Here is a 19,272-nt window from a genome sequence, read left to right on the forward strand (position 1 = left end):
TCTGACCCCCCCCCCAGAAAGTGCTGGAAAACCGGGCATTGTCTCCACAAAGCCCCCCATCCTACTTAGGGAATGTGCATACTTCCCCCATTAAAACTCATCTTCAGGTAAGTAGGGACAATGTCTATCTTGTTTGCTGCTGCATCCTTGATGAGAACAATGCCTATCTCATGGTAGGGCAGAAACTATGTTATTGAGTCAAGTATTTACTTACTTATTACTTAAATAATTATTAATTAATGGATACTGCTCAGCAGCCATCACTATTCCCTACTAAAGGGGTTATTCTACCAAGAGCTTGAAAGTTCAACTACCCAAGAGGAAAAAGAAATCAGCATGTATTTCTTCTTTTACCCCAAAAGCTTTTAAAAAATCTTTGAGTTTCTTGTGCTTTAATGTATAATCTTCGTGTTGCTAAAAACATGTGGTAAAAAAAAAAAAGTTTGGTAAGAAAACTGATGTAGTGAATCATGGGCAAAGAACAGATGACCTAGTTTGATTAGATTTCCAAGAAGATATGGTGAAGATTTAACATAGTTCAAAATGATTGTCCTTGGTCTTCATCCTTTTAAGGATTTACTTGGTTTGTCGGGCTCAACATCTTTATCAGCTAGGTTGCTGGAAACGGAGAGCGCAGATGGAAAAGAGGGAGGAAGGAGCTGCGTCGGGGCCAGGGGGCCATGGCCTGGGAGGGCCGCAGAGGGTGGGAGGGAGCCCTGCAGAGAGGCCAAGCCGGCAGAGGGTATGAGGTCTACACCTGGGAGGCTACTCGAGGAGTTCCCATGAAGGGAGGAAAAGGAAAAACTAGCCAGAGACCCTACCTGCTTGAACCACCGCCAGGGGCCCTGATCACTGCAGCTGCCAAGCACGTTACTCAGAATCACTGGCGGCCCCTCTGCCCCCTCTGCCGGATGCCGTTCAGGCCTCCTCCTCTCACCTGCAAGAACCTTGCATAATTCCCCACCCTGCCTGCCCTCCGGCCCACCAACCCTCACTGTCCTGCCTTTTCTCAGCTAGCAAAGCTCCCAGGAAAAACAAGCTTCCACATTAAAGTGACTTAACTGACAATATTTTTGAAATGATTCTTAATACTTATTCCTCTCAAATTATAATACACGAACAGGATGGAATCGTATTTACTTCAAGAAGCATGGTTAAAACCAAAAGGGGATCTTTGAGAGAGAGGATTCTGGTTTCCTCCCTTGTCCAGAGCTGTTGTCTCATTGAGGTGAACGCTGGCCACCCGGCCAGTCACACTCGCAACCATGACGCCGAAATGCTGCTTTCTAGGCTTCCTCTTCAGTGTCCTCCTGCCTGGAGTGGTAGGTAAGTGCTTCCTTTCGTCCTAATTTCTCACAGCCTTGTCATCAGAGTCTGCTCCAGGGGGCCGTTAGACATGACAGGGGCGCTTTTCCGGGCTCTGTAAAAATTTCAGCTCTCTCCTGTCACAAATCAGTCAGAACAGACACGGGGTCAGTTTCTCATTGTGTGAAGTCACTTCAGTCGTGTCTGACTCTTTGTGACCCTGTGGACTGCAGCCCCACAGACTCCTCTGTCCACGGGGATTCTCCAGGCGAGAATATTGGAGTGGGTTGCCACTCCCTCCTCCAGAGGGTCTTCCTGACCCAGGGAGCAAACCCACGTCTCTTGCGTCTCCCGTGTTGGCAGGCAGGTTCTTTGCCACTAGCACCCCCTGGGAAGCCCACAGTTTCCCTCTATAGTCTGAATAAATACATGCAGACTTCATGAGTAGCTACTAAAGAGGAGGCACTCTAGTGGGTTCAAAAAACTCCACACAGGAGAAATACACACCCTTCTCTGTCTCCTTAGCATTTCTTTCAACTTCAAGGAACAAGCAGCACTCCTAAACCAGAATGCCTGTCTCTTTATTATCTAGAAAAACTGGGCTGATAGGCTTAAACCTCCTCTGCCTTGATTATTCCATCTGTAGAATGGGGATTGTAGGTCACTGTAAGGATTAAATGAGTTAATAATATATGCCAAGTGTTTAGCACAGTGCCTAGCATAGGATAGATCATAAACAACATGTGAGAATTTGCTGTTGGCATTCATGGAGAATTCTTCAAAAGCAGAGAGCATCTTGTCACCCCAGCTTACCTCTGAGCAAAACCAAGAGGGCCCCCAGTTAACAGATGTGTACCTTTCAGTATAAGTGGCTCAACTAAATTTCCCAGCATTCTACATTTGCCCAGTAACTGATAATTTAAACACAACTCAAGCCTCCATTTCCCAGAAATGGGTGGATTTGAGTAGACTACGCCTTTGATCTTTGGTCATACCAAGGATTCAATTAAAAGAATATGACAGGAATTGAAGTGCCACCAAAATGACCTTGGTGCTGCATCTTACCAACCTTAGGCAAATCACACAACTTCTTTAGATGTCAGTTTTCCCATCTGTAAAATGTACTAATAAAAGTACCTATCTTATTGGGTGGTTGTAAGAATGAAAAAAGAGGTAAAGCTTTGCACACAGTGCCTGATAGATGTTTAATGTTCAAAATATGTTTAAATATGAATGCCAGCCAGGAAGAGGAGGAAGAGGGCAAAAAGGAGTAATATCTTTGACTTCTCACTGTTCTGCTTCCTCCATCAACCCCTGTCCCCCCCGGCTTTGCTCTTGGTTTGCTGTAGCCGCTGTGAGGCAGGCTCTGGAGCCAGACAACCTGGGTACAAAATCAGCCTCACTGTCTGCCACTTCGTCAGCTCTTTTACTCCCCAAGACTTGGATTTTGGTCTGTAAGAGAAAGACCATAATATTATCCTTTTCATAGGTGAACTGGGCAGATTCAATGAGTTCTTGCAGGTAAAAGACCTGCGGTGTTTTGCACAGAGGGCTTGTTATTTTCTTTGATGGTGCTTACCAACGGTGCTACAAAAATGAGAGAAGAAGCCTGAAGACAGACGAGATTAAGGACACTGGACCGTTTGTCCTCAGGATAGCAGATCAACTGTAGGCAGGATCTTTAGGAAACTGTGCCTATCACTTCCTATCAACTCCTGAAAACTGTCCAAGTTTTTACGTACTAAATATGATTGATCTGATAGTGACTTGCATGAGCGAAACAAATCATGGCATTTGACTCTTCAAGTGATATGTTCTTGTACTTTGAACTAAAGGAAGTCCAAAAAAGTGAAAAATAAGCAAAAACCAAATAACAGCATTGACATTATTTGGTTGGTAAAAGTAAATACCTAAGGAAACAGCCTCATTCCTTAGAGAATATTCCATATTCCATATTATATTTATATTATATTTATAAATATAAATATATAAATTTATATATTATATTATATTTATATTCCATAAATATTCCATATTTATTCCATAAATACATAACACACGTTTTATGTATTTGTTTACTTTTGGCTGTGCTGGGTCTTCCTCGCTGCTTGCAGGCTCTCTCTAGTTGCGGTGAGCGGGGGCGGCTGTCTAGTTGCAGTACGTGGGCCTCTCATTGTGACGGCTCCTTTGTCGAGGGGCAGGGGTTCTAGGGTATACGGGCTGAGCAGTTGTGTGCACGGGCTTCGTTGTCTCACAGCATGTGGGATCGTCCCAGGCCAGGGATCAAACCTGTGTCCCCTGCATTGGCTGGGGGATTCTTAACCACTGGACCTGCCAGGGAAGCCCCGAGAATAACAAATTTCGAAAGTTCAGAGCAGAGATCATAGGCGTTGGAATATTCACTTCCTTCTGAATGATATTTGAGCAAAGACTTGAAGGGGGTGAAGAACTGAGGCTTGTGGAAATCCAGAGAAGAGTATTCGAGGAAAATGAAAGGGCCAACATGGAGACCTCAGATGGAGCCATGCCCGGCATGGTGGAGCAGGAGAAAGGAGGACACTCTGGAGAAGCCAGGAGGCAAGTGATAAAAGATGAGGAAAAGACAGGTGGGGGAGACATGCTTCCTGACTCCTGCTTCTGCCTGTCTCCTATCCTTCAGCAGAAACATTGGGCCTGACAGGAAAGCAAACTTTAATTCTGCCTCTTTTAGGTTTTCAGCTGGGACTCCCTTCTTTTTTTTTTTTTTGCTTACACAATGTTACATGACAAATTTATTCAGTCAAAAAGTCAACTAGGACTCTAGCCAAAAGATTAATAAAAGAAAAACAGTTTATTAATGCATACATAGCACATCACTAGTGGGGAACTTAAATGAAGAGGAACTCAAAATGGTGTCTTAAAATCCCAGCTCCTGTAGCATCTTCAACAAAGAATGATATACCTGTGGAAACAGGACAGGACAAAGCAGAGCAGTTCTAGGCTTCCAAAGGTGGCAATCTGTGGGGAAGTAAATGCACGGGAGGAAACTAATGGAGCAAGTTTCCTTTGCAGATTCTTCTAGTGTTTTCTTTCGGCTGGTAAGAGTCTGTCTCCAGTAAAAGTAAAAGAAGAATTTATATGCCAGCTTCCTTGGTTGCTCAGAGGGTAAAGAATCCGCCTGTAATGCAGGAGACCTGGGTTCAATCCTGGGTTGGGCAGATCCCCTGGAGGAGGGCACGGCTACCCACTCCAGTATTCTCGCCTGGAGAATTCCACGGACAAAGGATCCTGGCGGGCTACAGTCAGGGGTCACAGAGCTGGACATGACTGAGTAACAGCATAGCATAGCATTTAGGCAGAAAAGGGGGATCAGGACAGCTTTTACTGCATTTGCTTCTTCTCAATTGCCTTCAGCTCAAAATAGTTTTCATGTCAAAGAGACATTTCTGGGGGTGATATATTCTGGTTTCCTTCAGACTCCAGAAAAAAAAAAATTGTCAAAGATCTTTTATCTCCAGCAGACTAAAGGCTGGTGAGACTGAGCTCTCACACCCCATAAATTGAGCAAGAAATCACAAACTGTGCCAGTGTGACATTATGCCCATTCCTGTCATGACCCCTGATGAGACTCCCCTCGGGGAACTTCCTGGCACAGGCAGTCTCCCTCCATAGCCTGGACCAGTTACCTGAGCAATTGTGCTCGGGCACTTGGAGTCAGGATGCAGGCAGCTAAGAGGATCTACTCAGGAGTAGAACCAACCTACATGGAATAAAGCCAGGTCAACCAGAGAGGCAGAGGACAATGCGGCAGGACCTGGAGATGGAGGAAGAACCAGAGGAAGGAGGAATGAGTGCTAGGGTGAGGTCCTGGAGGCAGAACTGATCCCAGGCGAAAGCTTGAGGAGTGGCAATACAAGGCCTTTTAGGAAGATGGGCATCTCAGTCATTATATTTCATCACCACCAGGGACAGATCAAAAGACAGTATCTTCTCACTGCTGTTACTTCCTCTCCAGTTTAGGAGTGATGTGGGAGATGATCACATATGTTTTTACAGTCTGGATCACAACTGTTTTGAGACTTTAGCATGCATCAAAATCCATCACATCAAAGATCCAAAATGTGGATTTCTGGGCTCCACTTTCTACCACCTGCTCTTATAGCAACTATTCCAAAGAATCCCAATGGAGATATTACTGCACTGAAAGTTATGGCTAATGACAATGGTGCATGTATCAATGTTCAGTTTTGTCTCTCTTCTTATTATTTTAGAAACTCAGCCAGCCAACGAGTCTCTGAAACCTCAACGAGTCCATTTTCAATCCCGAAATTTTCACAACATTTTGCACTGGAAGCCTGGGCAGGCTTGTCTTGGGAACAACAGTGTCTATTTTGTGCAGTATAAAATGTAAGTAACCTGAGTCTCCTCCAGCTAGCAGATAGCTGCTGAGATTCCATGTCCTAGAACGCGATGGCGTGTCAGGGTCTGAGCTTTTGTCAGTTTCAGAAGGGTTGAGAAGAAGCAGAGATGGGGGCAAGAAAGTGTCTCCCCTGAAGGTGACACAAAATGCCTGATGATGTGCAGTCTGTGGAGGGAGATACTTCATCCCTGGGAGACCCCACTGAGGCCTCACAGGCTCAGCCTTCAGCTTCACAATAGACTCTTACTGCACATTTGTCCACCGAGTGCTATAAGAGATTTGTTTAGCATATAATAAGTACTCAATCTCAATTAAACTGATGCTATTGATAGTTGAAAAAGAAGTTGTGGGACACATGCAAGTGGGTGTGTAAAGTATATTTTCAATTAAAAGTCTTTTTAAATTTAGAGTGAGTTTGCTATTTAGGAAAGTCCTTTTAAAACTGAATGCCTCCTGTGAGCATGGACGCAAATTGGAACACACCACGGCCTGTTCCTCCTGCATGCTCTTCAGGCTAATTCTGATAGATCAGTGCAAAAACTCAGATATAATCTACTCCTTTCCAGGATCGAGGCCTGGGACCCGAAGTTTCTGATTTGCAGATGGCAGATTTTCCCCTTCGCACATCTTGCTCTGGGCAGGGTGGGGCGGTGGAGTACAAGGTGGGAGTTGATGCTCTTGCTTCTCTTTCATAGATTGAGATGCTAGTTGAACATGAGGCAGGCAATATAACTGTTAAGCTTTTATGGTTTTCTATTAGAAATCCAGAAGATCAGATGCAGCTATGGACCAAAATGGCAGTTTTTGTGCCATAAATTCATTCCTGTCTCTCTAGCATGGGATAGATTCAGGTCAAATTTTTCCATTAATCAGTCTCTCTAACTTCAGAAGGATTATCTCCAAAAGTCTCTCAGGCTTGGTGGCTTTTTTCAACATGTTTTGTGGAGCAGTTATAAACTTTATGAATCTTTATGATAAAAATTTCTCCACTTCTAAAATAGACTTGTGCATCTATTTTGGAAATGCTCCTTGCATATAGGAAGTGGGGATCGATGATCTTTTTATTCTTCCCCTTTAGGCAGTGTAAACATGTTCAAAATGAGCCTATTTGTGGTTCAATATGAACAGCGGATTAGAAGTTGTTTTACCATGAAATTAATGAAGATAAGACTTTAGGGCCCAATGGAAGAATTTCATAGTTCTAATTCTTTTTCTTAAATAGAGCTCCCAGACTTGTTTAAAATTCAGAATATCTGGATCCCTTCCTACCCATGTGGTATTTTCAGTAGCACAGTGCAGATTTATATTTTTGAAATTTTTTGCTTTGGGTCTATCCAGTTCTCATGGATATACTGTTAGTATCTATCCCCTTTGGAATAGGACAAAAAATAAGGTATTACACCAAAAAAAGAAGCCAGTCATTACAGCTAAATTTAGCTAGTAAAGACAATGTCTCATCAATAAATAAGAGTTAGAAAACATTAAATTGTATTCAATATATGTTATTGGTTCTGCCCATATGGTATCTTTTGATATAATGAAACTATTGTCAACATATAGTTTGCAGAGTACAAATACCATCAATGTTCCTCTTTATATGACTATAGAATTATATTTCAAGTCCTTCAACAAATACTTTGGGGGCTTTTCTCCCCAGCATCTAATCCCTCCTCTGCTCCCACCATCACCTTGTTGCGTTTTCTCTGATCTGTGACTGGTAATCTTCCCCTTTGCTGTTACACCATCCCAGAGTGTTAGGCTGAATCACTGTATCTGGCTCTTTGACTCATTATCTTCTCTTCTTGGGTTCTCCTCCCTCCCTCCCAGCCTCTAATTGCAAAACTCCTTAGCTAACCCTCACTACCACCCCTGCTCAGTTGTCAAAAAAGAGATTGACCGTAGGTGTTGGGTAAACATCACCTGAGATGAAAAGTGGTAGCGACTTCTCAGAACCAGCCGCGTTACTCAACAGCAGGCTGATGAGAAGTGAGGAAAACCACAAAGCGCTGAAACCTCAGGAGCCTGAAGGACGTAGTCAAAAATGGAAGTTGGTTAGACACCAGCAGAAAAGCTTCCCTAGGTACTAAGAATCCAAAAACCCTTATGCTAGGGATACAGAAGGTTATCAGGCTTGAATTGATCTTTCAACAAGATAGCACTTTGATTAACGAAAAGAAAAAAAATTTTAAAGAGACTTAAGAGCAACTGTCAACCTTCACAGGGGTGCTGATATTGGAGGACAAATGCCAACCAGTCTGAAAACTGAATAGACTGGGAAAAAAAAAAACCTGAAGACCCCTCCAGTGGAATAAAGGAACTCGGATTTTTGTCTTTTTCTGTCTCTAGGTATGGAGAGAGACAGTGGAGAAATAAAGAGAACTGCTGGGGGATTCAAGAGTTCTTCTGTGACCTTACCAATGAAACGTCAGATATATGGGAACCTTATTATGGGAGAGTGAGGACAACTCTGGCTGGGATCCACTCAGGCTGGACCATGACACAGCGGTTCACTCCATGGTGGGAAAGTGAGTTCTATTGCATTTCTTTGTATTTGCTTTCTCTGACCTTGAATAGCCCTCATGGAGCCTGGCTGGCTAGCTACCAGGCCCTGGGCTTTGCTGAGGTGCACACCATCATCTCATTTGATCTCATTCTCAGAACAACTCTAGCAGATGGGTTTTACTGTTCTCATTTACAGTCCAGAAAATCAAGGGACAGAGTCTTTGGAAGTAGCCCAGGCCTCACAGCCTGTATAAGCCAAGTTGGGATTCAAAATGGACTGCATCTGATTACAGAGCTGACACTCCATCCTACTGCCAAGATGTTGCCGCCTAGAAAAAAAAGTATTTCTATATAGCAGAAAGGATTCATATTGCCCTTCCTAAGCATGAGGGTTACATTCTTGAAAATACACATTAGGCAATTTTCTATTGAGAAAATTAAGGCTTTTAGTTACCTCTCCAAAACAGGAGATCCAAAATGCTCTCTTGTATCCAGTTCTCAATAATGTTTGTTCTCCTTCTAATTTAGTCATAATCTCAGCATAATGTATTATAACTTATGATGAAAATTATTTTAAAAAAACTAACAGACCTCATATAAAATAGTAGACAAAATGTATGAGAAAAATGTGTCTAAAGTGTATGTACCAAGATATGCATAACAAAACAAGAACGAAAATATGGATATTATAGTCCTCACAATGCAACTAGTCATGAAGCTGCAGTTAGTATTTACATCTTTTCCTCTCATGATTAACTCAACATTTGCTTTCTTTTCAGCCAGCACCTTAGCCTTTCATTTTTCAGGAGTTTGTGTCCTTTTGCTCTTTCTTCTATTAGTTTAACATAGCCTACATTAATTTTTATCTCTGAATATAGGAGTTATATCAGAGGTGCCTCTTAGAATACCTAGCATATTTGACCCCAAAGTATATATAACAACTCTATTTCACTTTGATAATTGGAACCAGTCACCCTAGACAACACAAAGACCTCTTTTCCTCCTTGTTGGTTAAATGGCGTAAAAATCTCCCAACCGTCAAGAGGCAGCCTTAACTTCCAATTCTTCGAAACCATTGTTGTTATAACCCAGAAAATGAAAGGATCAAGTGTGTGGGAAACAAACCATTTGATGAATCATTCACTGTGTTCAAAAGTGAGAATTGCCCCTCCATCTTTCACTTCCTATATCCTAGACCAGTGAATTCTGTTCATGGAAGAAATAGCACCATTTATTGGTCATATTTCATATGAATAGAGTCACATAATATATGATCTTTAGTGACTGACTTTTTTCATTTAGCATTTCATGTTTTCAAGATTCATTAATGTTGTAATATATATTAGCGCTTCATTCCTTCTTGCTGCTGAAAACATTGCAGTGCCTGAATACACTGCATTTTTTTTATACTTTCCTCAGTTGATGCATATTTGAGTTATTTCCACCTTTATGCTACTATGAATAGAGTTCCTGCGAACACTCATATACAAGTTTTTGGGTTGACATGTTTTACTTCTCTTAGGTATATACCTAGAAGTGGAATCACTTGGTCACCTTATAACTTTGTGTTTAATCATTTGAGAAAATGCTGCATTGTTTTCCAAAGCAGATGCACCACTTTCCATTCACATCAGCAGAGTGTGAGGGTTCCTGTTTCTCCACATCCTCAGCACCACTCTCTGACTCTTTGATTATAGCAGTCCTAGTGGATATGAAGTGGTCTCTCATGTGATTTTAATTTGCATTTCCCTGATGACTAGTGATATTGAGCATCTTTTCATGTGTTTATTGGCCTTTGGCATATCTTCCTTGGAGCACTGTCTATTCAGACCCTTTGCTCATTTTGAAATTGAATGCTTTGTTTTTAATCACTGAGTTTGAAGGTTTTTTATGTATTATGGACAACAGTATCTTATCAGATATGTGATTTTCAAGTATGTTCTCCCATTATGTGTTTTCTCTTTGAGTTTTCTAGATGGTGTCATTTGAAGCCCCAAGTGTTTAACTCTGATGAAGTCCAGTCCACTTATTTTTCTCTTGTTGCTCATGCTTTTGGCATTGTATCTCAGAATCCTTTGCCAAATCTAAGGCTATGAAGACTTATCCTAAGTTTTCTTCTAAGAGTTTTATAGTCTAGCTCTTACATTTAAATCTTTGATCCATTTTGTGTTCACACAGTCGTATTCTGAGTCCCCAAGGATTACCAAGTTATGACCAACTTAGACAGCATATTAAAAAGCAGAGACATTACTTTGCCAACAAAGGTCCTTCTAGTCAAGGCTATGGTTTTTCCAGTAGTCATGTATAGATGTGAGAGTTGGACTATAAAGAAAGCTGAGTGCCAAAGAATTGATGCTTTTGAACTGTGGTGTTGGAGAAGACTCTTGAGAGCCCCTTGGACTGCAAGGAGGTCAAACCAGTCAATCCTAAAGAAAGGGAGGATAAATCTTAAAAGGAAACTGAAAAGAAACAGTCAAAGATGTAGGAGGAAATCAGGGGACTGCTTTATTTGTGAGTATCTCAAAGAGAGAGAAGTCAATGAACACAACAGAGCTATGAGGTCAAGTAACCTTAAATTGGCCATTGTAACGCAATCGCAGTCCAGTGAAAGGGCTGATAATGGTCTCTAAGTCACAAAGTCCTCCATCATAGATCACAGATCAGGAGCCCTTATGAAGTCTGTAAGTAAGGTTCACTGGTATTCCTAGGCCAGTGCTTGAAATCATGTGCTTCATCTGTATGTAGGATCAAATAACACATTAAACAACCAGAATCTAAAATAATGAGTTGATACATTCCAAGGACGAGGCCTATATGCACATGATTAAGGAAAATTCTTCAACAGTCATAACTTGGGCCAGAAAGAACGATATTACTAGGAGAAAATCAGTTATGCATATCGTGCTATGCTGTGCTTAGCTGCTCGGTCGTGTCCGCCTCTTTGTGACCACATGGACTGTAGCCCCCCAGGTTCCTCTGCCATGGGGATTCTCTAGGCAAGAATACTGGAGTGGTTGCCATGCCCTCCTCCAGGGGATCTTCCCAAAGTAGGGATCAATCCCAGATCTCCCACACTGCAGGCAGATTCTTTACCATCTGAGCCACCAGGGAAGCCCATGAATATTAGAGTGGATAGTCTATCCCTTCTCCAGGGGATCTTCCCAACCAAGGAATCGAACAAGGGTCTCCTGCATTGCAGGCGTATTCTTTACCAGCTGGGCTACCAGGAAGCCCTATACATATACTGGCCTACAAAATTGACTCATGCTTCTCACCTTTCTTTTTTTTTTTTTGCTTTTCACCTTTCAAGTGATAGGCAGGAGGTCCATGGTCACCAGAATTTGGAGTATGAAAACCATAAACAATTAAATATCAACCACTTTGCATGATTAAAATGTAAACAAACAAGAATTCCTTCTTCAAGCAATTGGGCAAAGTTTCCAACATAGTTGAAAAGTGAATTAACCTTTTTTTGGTTACAAATTAAAATTAATCCCCCTTTTCTAAGAGGCTTAGAAATTCTGAATATAATACACCACATTCTCTTAACTCTGTAGAGGAACATGAAAGAAAAGGAAGGAAATCCCCAGGTGCCAAAACAAAGCAGCTAGAAGCCAGTGAAGAAACAAAGTGAAGTCCCACTGCCCTGAGGACATTTGGCCAATTTAGTAACTAGTAGTAACTAGATCCTGGCAGGGGAAACCGCCATTCCTGGAACAGAAGACATGTCACAGCCAGCACAACATGGGGAGTGTATTCCCAGAAAATCTTGCCCCCACAAAGGGCTACACTCTCATAAAAGTGCAGACGAGGAAAAAGCCCTTTAGAGAAACAAAGAAAGGTGTAAGTTTCAGTCTTGACTGTTAGGAATCAAATGTTTCCTAAATTCAGAAAGTTTTGAGATTCAAATACATACAACCTTCATGTTCCAGAAAACACCACTTTGAGGCTGTACCAGGCTGATGGTGCCATGGATACCTTGCAGAAGCAAGTGCTCAAACCCAAGTTCAGAAGCAACACTACACAGATGAGGTCATGTGATCCATGTCCATGGTGCCGTTCTATAGAGTAACCACTGTCTGTTTAATGAAGGAGACTGGATCAATTGGAAAAATAAGAAATCTTGGTCTCCTACATCCCTCATTCTCAAAATCAAGTATGGCAGAATGAAAACAGCGAAACTTGGCAACTACAGACTGTGGGCCAAACTTGACCTGCTTCTGTTTCTATAAAATCACGTTTTATTGCAGCAAAGTCACCCCCATTCATGCACACTTTGTTTGTGACCCCTTTCATGCTATAATGGTAAAGTCAAGCAGTCACAACGGAGACATATATGGCTCCTGTATGCGTGTGTGTGCCCAGTCACTTCGGTCACGTCTGACTTTTCGGGACCTTTGGACTGTAGCCCCCAGACTCCTCCATCTATAGGTTTCTCGAGGCAAGAATACTGGAGCGGGTTGCCAAGCCCTCCTCCAGGGGATCTTCCCAACCCAGAGGTTGAACCCACATCTCTTATGTCTCCTGCATTGGCATGCAGGTTCTTTACCTACCGAGGCAGCTGGGAAGCCCCATATAGGGCCCACAAAGCCTAAATATCTATTATTTGGCCCTTTACAGAGAACTTTTGCTGACTTCTATAAAATAACATGGGAATCCCTGATGGCTCAGGGAAATCCCATGGACAGAGGAGCCTGGTGGGCTACAGTCCATGGGGTTGCAAGAGTTGGACACAACTTCAGCAACTAAACCACCACTGTAAAATAACATGGAAGAATATTTGTATGATTTGGAGATAGGTAGACTCCCAAAAGTACTAATGAAGAAGGAAATGACTGATAAATTGGACTACACTAAAATTATGAACTTCTGATTATCAAAATATGACATTAAAATGATGAAAATGCAAGCCACAGAGAGAAAATATTCACAATGCATGTTTTCAAAAAAGGACTATGTCCACAATGTACAAAGAACTCTTCTTACACATCAATAATAAGGGGCAAAAGACTTGAATAGTCTTTTCACAAAAGGGAACATTCAAATGACCAATAAACATGAAATTCCACTAGTCAGTAGGGAAATGCAACTTGAAAACACAATTAACTGGTACTACACACTTACTAGAATGACCAAAATTAAACTTTTTTAAATATAATAATGTCAAGTGAAAAACAGAATCTTTCATATACTGCTGATGGGAATAAAAATGGTGTCTTTACTGTGGGGAAAATGTAAGGGTTTATAAAAGTTAAACATATATAAACTCTATCACCCAGAAATTTCACCCTTAGTTATAGTCCCAACAAAAGGCTTGTTTTCCAAATTACATACAAAAGAATGTTCATGAAACTTTACTCAGAATATCCAAAAACTAAAAACAAACTAAGAGTCTGTGAATAACACAATGGATGAACTGTGTTATTCATACAGTTAAATACCACACAGCAATCAAAAAAACAAATTCTTGATACATGCATCATGGATGGATATGTATGCATCAGACTGCCAAGGCCACCACAGCCAAGTACTATAGGCGAGGTGGCTCAAACAACAAAAGTTTATTTTCCTATAGTTCTGGAGGCTAGACATCCAAGATCAAGGTATCCACAGGTTTGGTTTCTTCTGAAGCCATTCTCCTTGACCACCTCACTCACTGTGTCCTTGCATGGTCAGCCCTCTGTATTCAATCTTATAAGGATTCCAGTCATATTGGATTAGGGATCACCCATATGACTTCATTTTATCTTAACTGTGTTTATTTTTAAGATCCTGAGGTGCTAGGGTTAGGACTTCAACCTATGAGTCTGAGGTGGGGCATAATTCAGCCCATAATTATATACATACAAATAAAAGTGAAAGAGTGAAACAAGCCAGACAGACAAAAAAGTGTGTATTGTATGATTCCAAAAACAAATGTACATGGCAATAAAAGCTAGGACAATTGTGGTTATTCTCTAGGGTTAAGTAATTGGAGAAAACATGGAGTTTTCCGAGGTGCTGGTAATGTCCTTGTTCTTATCTGGGTGGTAGCTGTACAAGGGTGTTTATCTGTAAAGATTTATTTAGCCATATTGTCATGATTTATTTGCCTGCATCTGTCTTATAGGTTGGTTTTTTAAAAAAGTTTATTTAAAGTTTAAAACTTCAAACCAAAGCAACAAAAATGAGTACCAACTTTCAACATGTGTTCACAATAAAAACACAAGGAAGCAGATCACCACGAGCAAGTTTATAAGGAGCAAGCATTTGGCTGGACCAACGCTTTAAGGATTTGCATTACTGAAAGCAGATAATAAAATAAATAAGTTTAAAGGAATAATAGAGAAGAATAAAAACATAATCAAAGGAAAAAATTTTACTAAGCCCAAATAGACTGGAAAGCACTCAAATGAACTCATAGAAATAAAAATATATAATCAATGAAATTAAAATTTTGATTTTAGGAGGAGTTAAAGATCAGTTTTGGAGAAGGAAATGGCAACCCACTCCACTATTCTTGCCTGGAGAATCCCACAGAGAGAGGAGCCTGGTGGGCTATAGTCTGTGGGGTCACAAAGAGTCGGACTTGACTGAAGCACCTTAGCATGCACACATGCAAAGATCAGTTTAGACATGTTGTTGTTCAGTTGCTAACTGGTCTCCAACTCTTAAATCAATGGACTAGAAGACAGCTCTGAAGAAACCATTCAAAATACTGAGAAAAAAAGATGGAAAAATAAAAAAGAAATTAAGACATGGAAAAATCAAATAAGAAATAGTGACAGATATTGAACTGAAATTCTAGAATAGAAGCATATGTATCCCAATCTCTGTATCGATTTATCTATAAATCTATTGATCATGGCTTATTTTCAAGAATTATAAAAGATAGAAATCTACAAACTAAAAACACATAATGAATGCCAAACAAGAAAACAACAACAAAATCAATTAATGAATTAATTCATTTAGAATGACTAAATGAATTTAACTTGCTAAATTAAATTAAACTGACCTTAAACCCTGCCCCCAAATAGTTAATCTGGGGGAAATTAAAGTGACAGTTTATTTGGTTTTCTTTCCTAGTTAATGATCACCTGGCTATTGACACCAAAATTCAAGAAACAAAAATTCTCTCTCAATCCTTCTTCAGCTACTCCATAGTATATAACATAGTTCCATTGAAATAATCTTATACAAACAAGTCTTCAAATGATTTTAAAGCTGCTTTGAAATTTTACCTATTTAAGGACCTAGAAAATATTTTAACCTTATGCTAAGAATATTCACCCAAATAACTTTTTATAGTTCATTTTCTGAAACAATCATTGCAGGCTGTGGAAGTGATTGATAAATGCCCTCTCAAGTTGATTCAGAATACATCAGTCTTTGCAAATAAAAAATCATCTTCAAAGAAACCTCTCAGATATTTACATTTTGACTGTCACCAGTATCCCTCCATGATAACTTTTGCCTGATCCCTGAAGTTAATAATGATTTATTATTATGTGTTCATGTGAAATATTACATTTTGAGTGATTTGGCAAAATTTCCTATTCTTTCAGCAAAAATAGATCCTCCAGTCATGAGTATAACCCAAGTTAATGGATCTTTGTTGGTAAATCTCCATGCTCCCAACTTACCATACAGAGACCAAAAAGGGGAAAATGTATCAATGGAATACTATGAGCTAGTATATCGAGTCTTCGTAATTAACAATTCACTGGAAAAGGTAAGTTCAGATAGATAAATTTGGTATTTTTTCTTTTAAGTAATTTTCTAGCCATGAAACAGGTCCTGTCTTTTGCTACTCTATCCCCTCTCATTTTTCCTTATCTTTTTTTAGTTCCTTCTCCCTTTCACCCTCTTTGATAAGCAAATGATGGTTACCATCACCATCAGAATTGTGTGCATGCTTGCACCTTTTTGATCTCTCAGTTGGTTTCCATTTGATCTTCCCTGTATATCTAAAGATTGATATTAACAATATTCAATTCCATTTGATGGTCACAAATATTCATTTTTATGGAATCTTTACACACCTTTCAAAGTGGCTTTTGGATCAGAGCACTCCATATTTGTGCCAATTTTGCTATGATATTACAATCTCCCATTGGTGCCTTTATTTTGGTCTGGTGGTTAACTGAATGTTCCCCTTTTTGGTATCCATCTAAGACAGGGTTCTTTTGGCTGTAAAAACAACAGAAACCCATTCAAACTGGTTCAAATAGGAAAGTGGAGGGGAGGAGGATTTTTACTAAAAGGTAAAGATCAATCTTAAGACAGCCGGAAGCAAGAAATAAAGTGCCGCCAGGTTTTATAACGACTGGACCTACTAGAGAAGTAGGTCACAAGTCTACAGTTGTCTCCAAGTCCACTCCATTCTCCTCACTGCGCAGCTCAAATTCTTAAAAAGAGACTCTGACCACGGGGGCAGTCAGCGGACACCACTCGGGAAGGAGTCGCGAGGCGCCTGCGCAGCCACGTGACGTGTCCCTTCTGTCTGGGAACGAGGACTCGGGAGATGGGGGGTGTGTCTGGGAGGAAGCCCTACTGCCCACCACTACTGTGGTCATGAACAACTCAGTTTTATCAAAAATAGAGCAAGCCAATGACTTACTGAAAGCTGTTTATCATCTCATTTTCCCCCCTTGTGTGCAGGAGCAAAAGGTGTATGAAGGAGCTCACAGAGTTGTTGAAATTAAAGTTCTGTCGCCTCACACCGGTTACTGCGTAGTGGCTGAGATATACCAGCCCATGTTAGGCAGAAAAAGCCAGAGAAGCCGAGAGAGATGCGTGGAAAGTCCTTGAAGTGCTCGGCAGAGTGCAGTTCAAAGCTCTCTGAGGATGGGACCACTTGTTTTGAAGAATCTTATTGAAAGCCATTCTCATATTTTCTTTATTTTTTTAATTGAAGTATAGGTGATTTACAATGTTACAATGTTAGTTTTTTTATTTTCTTAACACAGTGTTCATCATTATACTTCAGGGACTTCTTTATTTAACAGTTCTTTCTTCTTTTATATTTTATCTGTAAATTAAATTTAAGCAGCACCTCTCCCCACCCCACCCCCAAAATCATCAGAATTTAAAGAGTCCGAGAACAAAGGACTCTGTGAAATACAAAACTTTGTTTCTGTCTCTGACATCTCTAATATAATCTCCACTCTTCCAAGTCTGCTAAATAAAAACTAAAGAACCAAAGAGGTGTAGGCATTTAAAAAAAAATGTTGTTGAATAAATTTTTTTAAATAGTTTTACAAACAAGTGATCCAGATAAATCCTTTTTCAGTCTCTATTGACAGTTAATGTGACATAGGTAATTCAACTTTCACATAAGTGGAATTTTTATGTGAAGAAGTATTTTCCCATATGTTTCTATTTTATATGAATATACTTCAAAGACATTCATTTTCCATTATATAACATTCCTACTTAATGAACTAATATTTTATTTTAAGTTCTACCCTATGTAAATAAGAAGTTTTAAAAACTTCTCACAATCTCTGGATTAATATCTAAATAGTTTATCAACAATAACATCTAAATACCAAAGAAAGCCTACTCAATACAACTTCCCTCATTTAGCACATACTCACATTAATATTCGGAGAAGGCAGTGGCACCCCACTCCAGTACTCTTGCCTGGAAAATCCCATGGATGGAGGGGCCTGGTAGGTTGCAGTCCATGCGGTCGCTAGGAGTCAGACACGACTGAGCAACTTCACTTTCACTTTTAACTTTCATGCATTGGAGAAGGAAATGGCAACCGACTCCAGTGTTCTTGCCTGGAGAATCCTAGGGGCGGGGGAGCCTGGTGGGCTGCCATCTATGGGGTCGCACAGGATCAGACACAACTGAAGTGACTTAGCAGCAGCAGCATATTAATATTTTTTTTCTGTTTTTGTTTCCATTTTTAATACTGCCTGAGAAGACTATATCCTTATTCTCAAAATCAGGTATAATAATTTTTAGCAACAAGTTAAAAAATAATGCCTAACTCTAATTTATACCACACTCATTACCCAGCCCTTCCAGTGAAGGGTCTCCTGCCAGTGGGATCTTCATTATCTCTGCATACAAGGATCTTCTGAATGACAGTTTGAATTGGGGACATAGGGGATGGTTGGGGACCAGGTAGAGAAGTTGGCTTGCAGCTGAACGCATAGCATTGGTGGGGGGTTTATTGGGGAAAGGAGCTGGTGTTGATAGAGATTGTAGGGCTATTAAAGCCCCCCAACAACCTTCTAACAGCTCCATGTCCCCAGTGAGTAAAGGTCTATGACCTTGGGCTCAAGTGGCCTTCCCCACTTTAGTCTCAGCTTTGCGTATGTGTTTAAGGTTGTCTTTCTTGTGAAACAACATGAATTGGAGAACCTTTATACAATTCCTCAAAAACATTGTTCAAAATGTGACAGAAGTATAGAGTTTCTGGTTTTACACAGTTACATGTATGCACGTATGCTCAGTTGTGTCCGACTCTGCAACCCTGCTGGACTGTAGCCTGCCAGGCTCCTCTCTCCATGGAATTTCCCAGGTAAGAATACTGGATTGGGTTGCCATTTCCTACTCCAGGGATCTTCCCGACCCAGGGATCGAACCTGTATCTCTTGAGTCTCCTACATTGGCAGGCAGAGTCTTTACCACTGAACCACCTAGACAATAATAAACATTAAAAAGTATTCAGAAATGCAAGGAGGGAGATAATAAGAGAGAAAGAGCTAGAGAATTAGCTTCACTGCTTTTCTATAAAGTTATAAAAAGTGAATTTGAGCATACATCTCAAAACAAAAGTTACTTTAATCTGTGTTTTTGAATTATGCTTTTTTGGGGGGGCTTACTGTCCTTTTGAGGGGTAATTAACAGCAATGGGGTGGGTTGGGAGTAAGGATTACACATGGCCAACAGCATTTAAGTTTTTGAAGTTCAATAGTCCTAACGTCTAGCTTAAAAAAGTTATGGTTGCCTCGTGAAAATTATTAGGTAGAATCAAGTTTTGTTTCATGTTTGCTATACTTTGTTTTTGCTTTCATGCTTAGGCATATGACTTGGGCATTCTTAAGCAACTATAAAATACCTTGTAA

The 19,272-nt window shown here is 40.4% G+C and overlaps 1 protein-coding gene across 1 annotated transcript; it reads left to right on the forward strand.

The window, feature by feature from the left end:
* Window positions 1–1,223: 1,223 nt before the first annotated feature.
* Window positions 1,224–17,473, forward strand: IL22RA2 (interleukin 22 receptor subunit alpha 2). The gene is made up of 5 exons (XM_070461514.1): window positions 1,224–1,326; window positions 5,556–5,691; window positions 8,051–8,229; window positions 15,754–15,920; window positions 16,850–17,473. The coding sequence occupies exons 1-5, from the start codon at window positions 1,266–1,268 to the stop codon at window positions 16,997–16,999; spliced, it is 693 nt and encodes a 230-aa protein (XP_070317615.1). The 5' UTR covers window positions 1,224–1,265; the 3' UTR covers window positions 17,000–17,473.
* Window positions 17,474–19,272: the final 1,799 nt, after the last annotated feature.

The sequence above is a fragment of the Odocoileus virginianus genome, chromosome 34, assembly GCF_023699985.2.
Source record: "Odocoileus virginianus isolate 20LAN1187 ecotype Illinois chromosome 34, Ovbor_1.2, whole genome shotgun sequence".
Classification (NCBI taxonomy): Eukaryota; Metazoa; Chordata; class Mammalia; order Artiodactyla; family Cervidae; genus Odocoileus; species Odocoileus virginianus.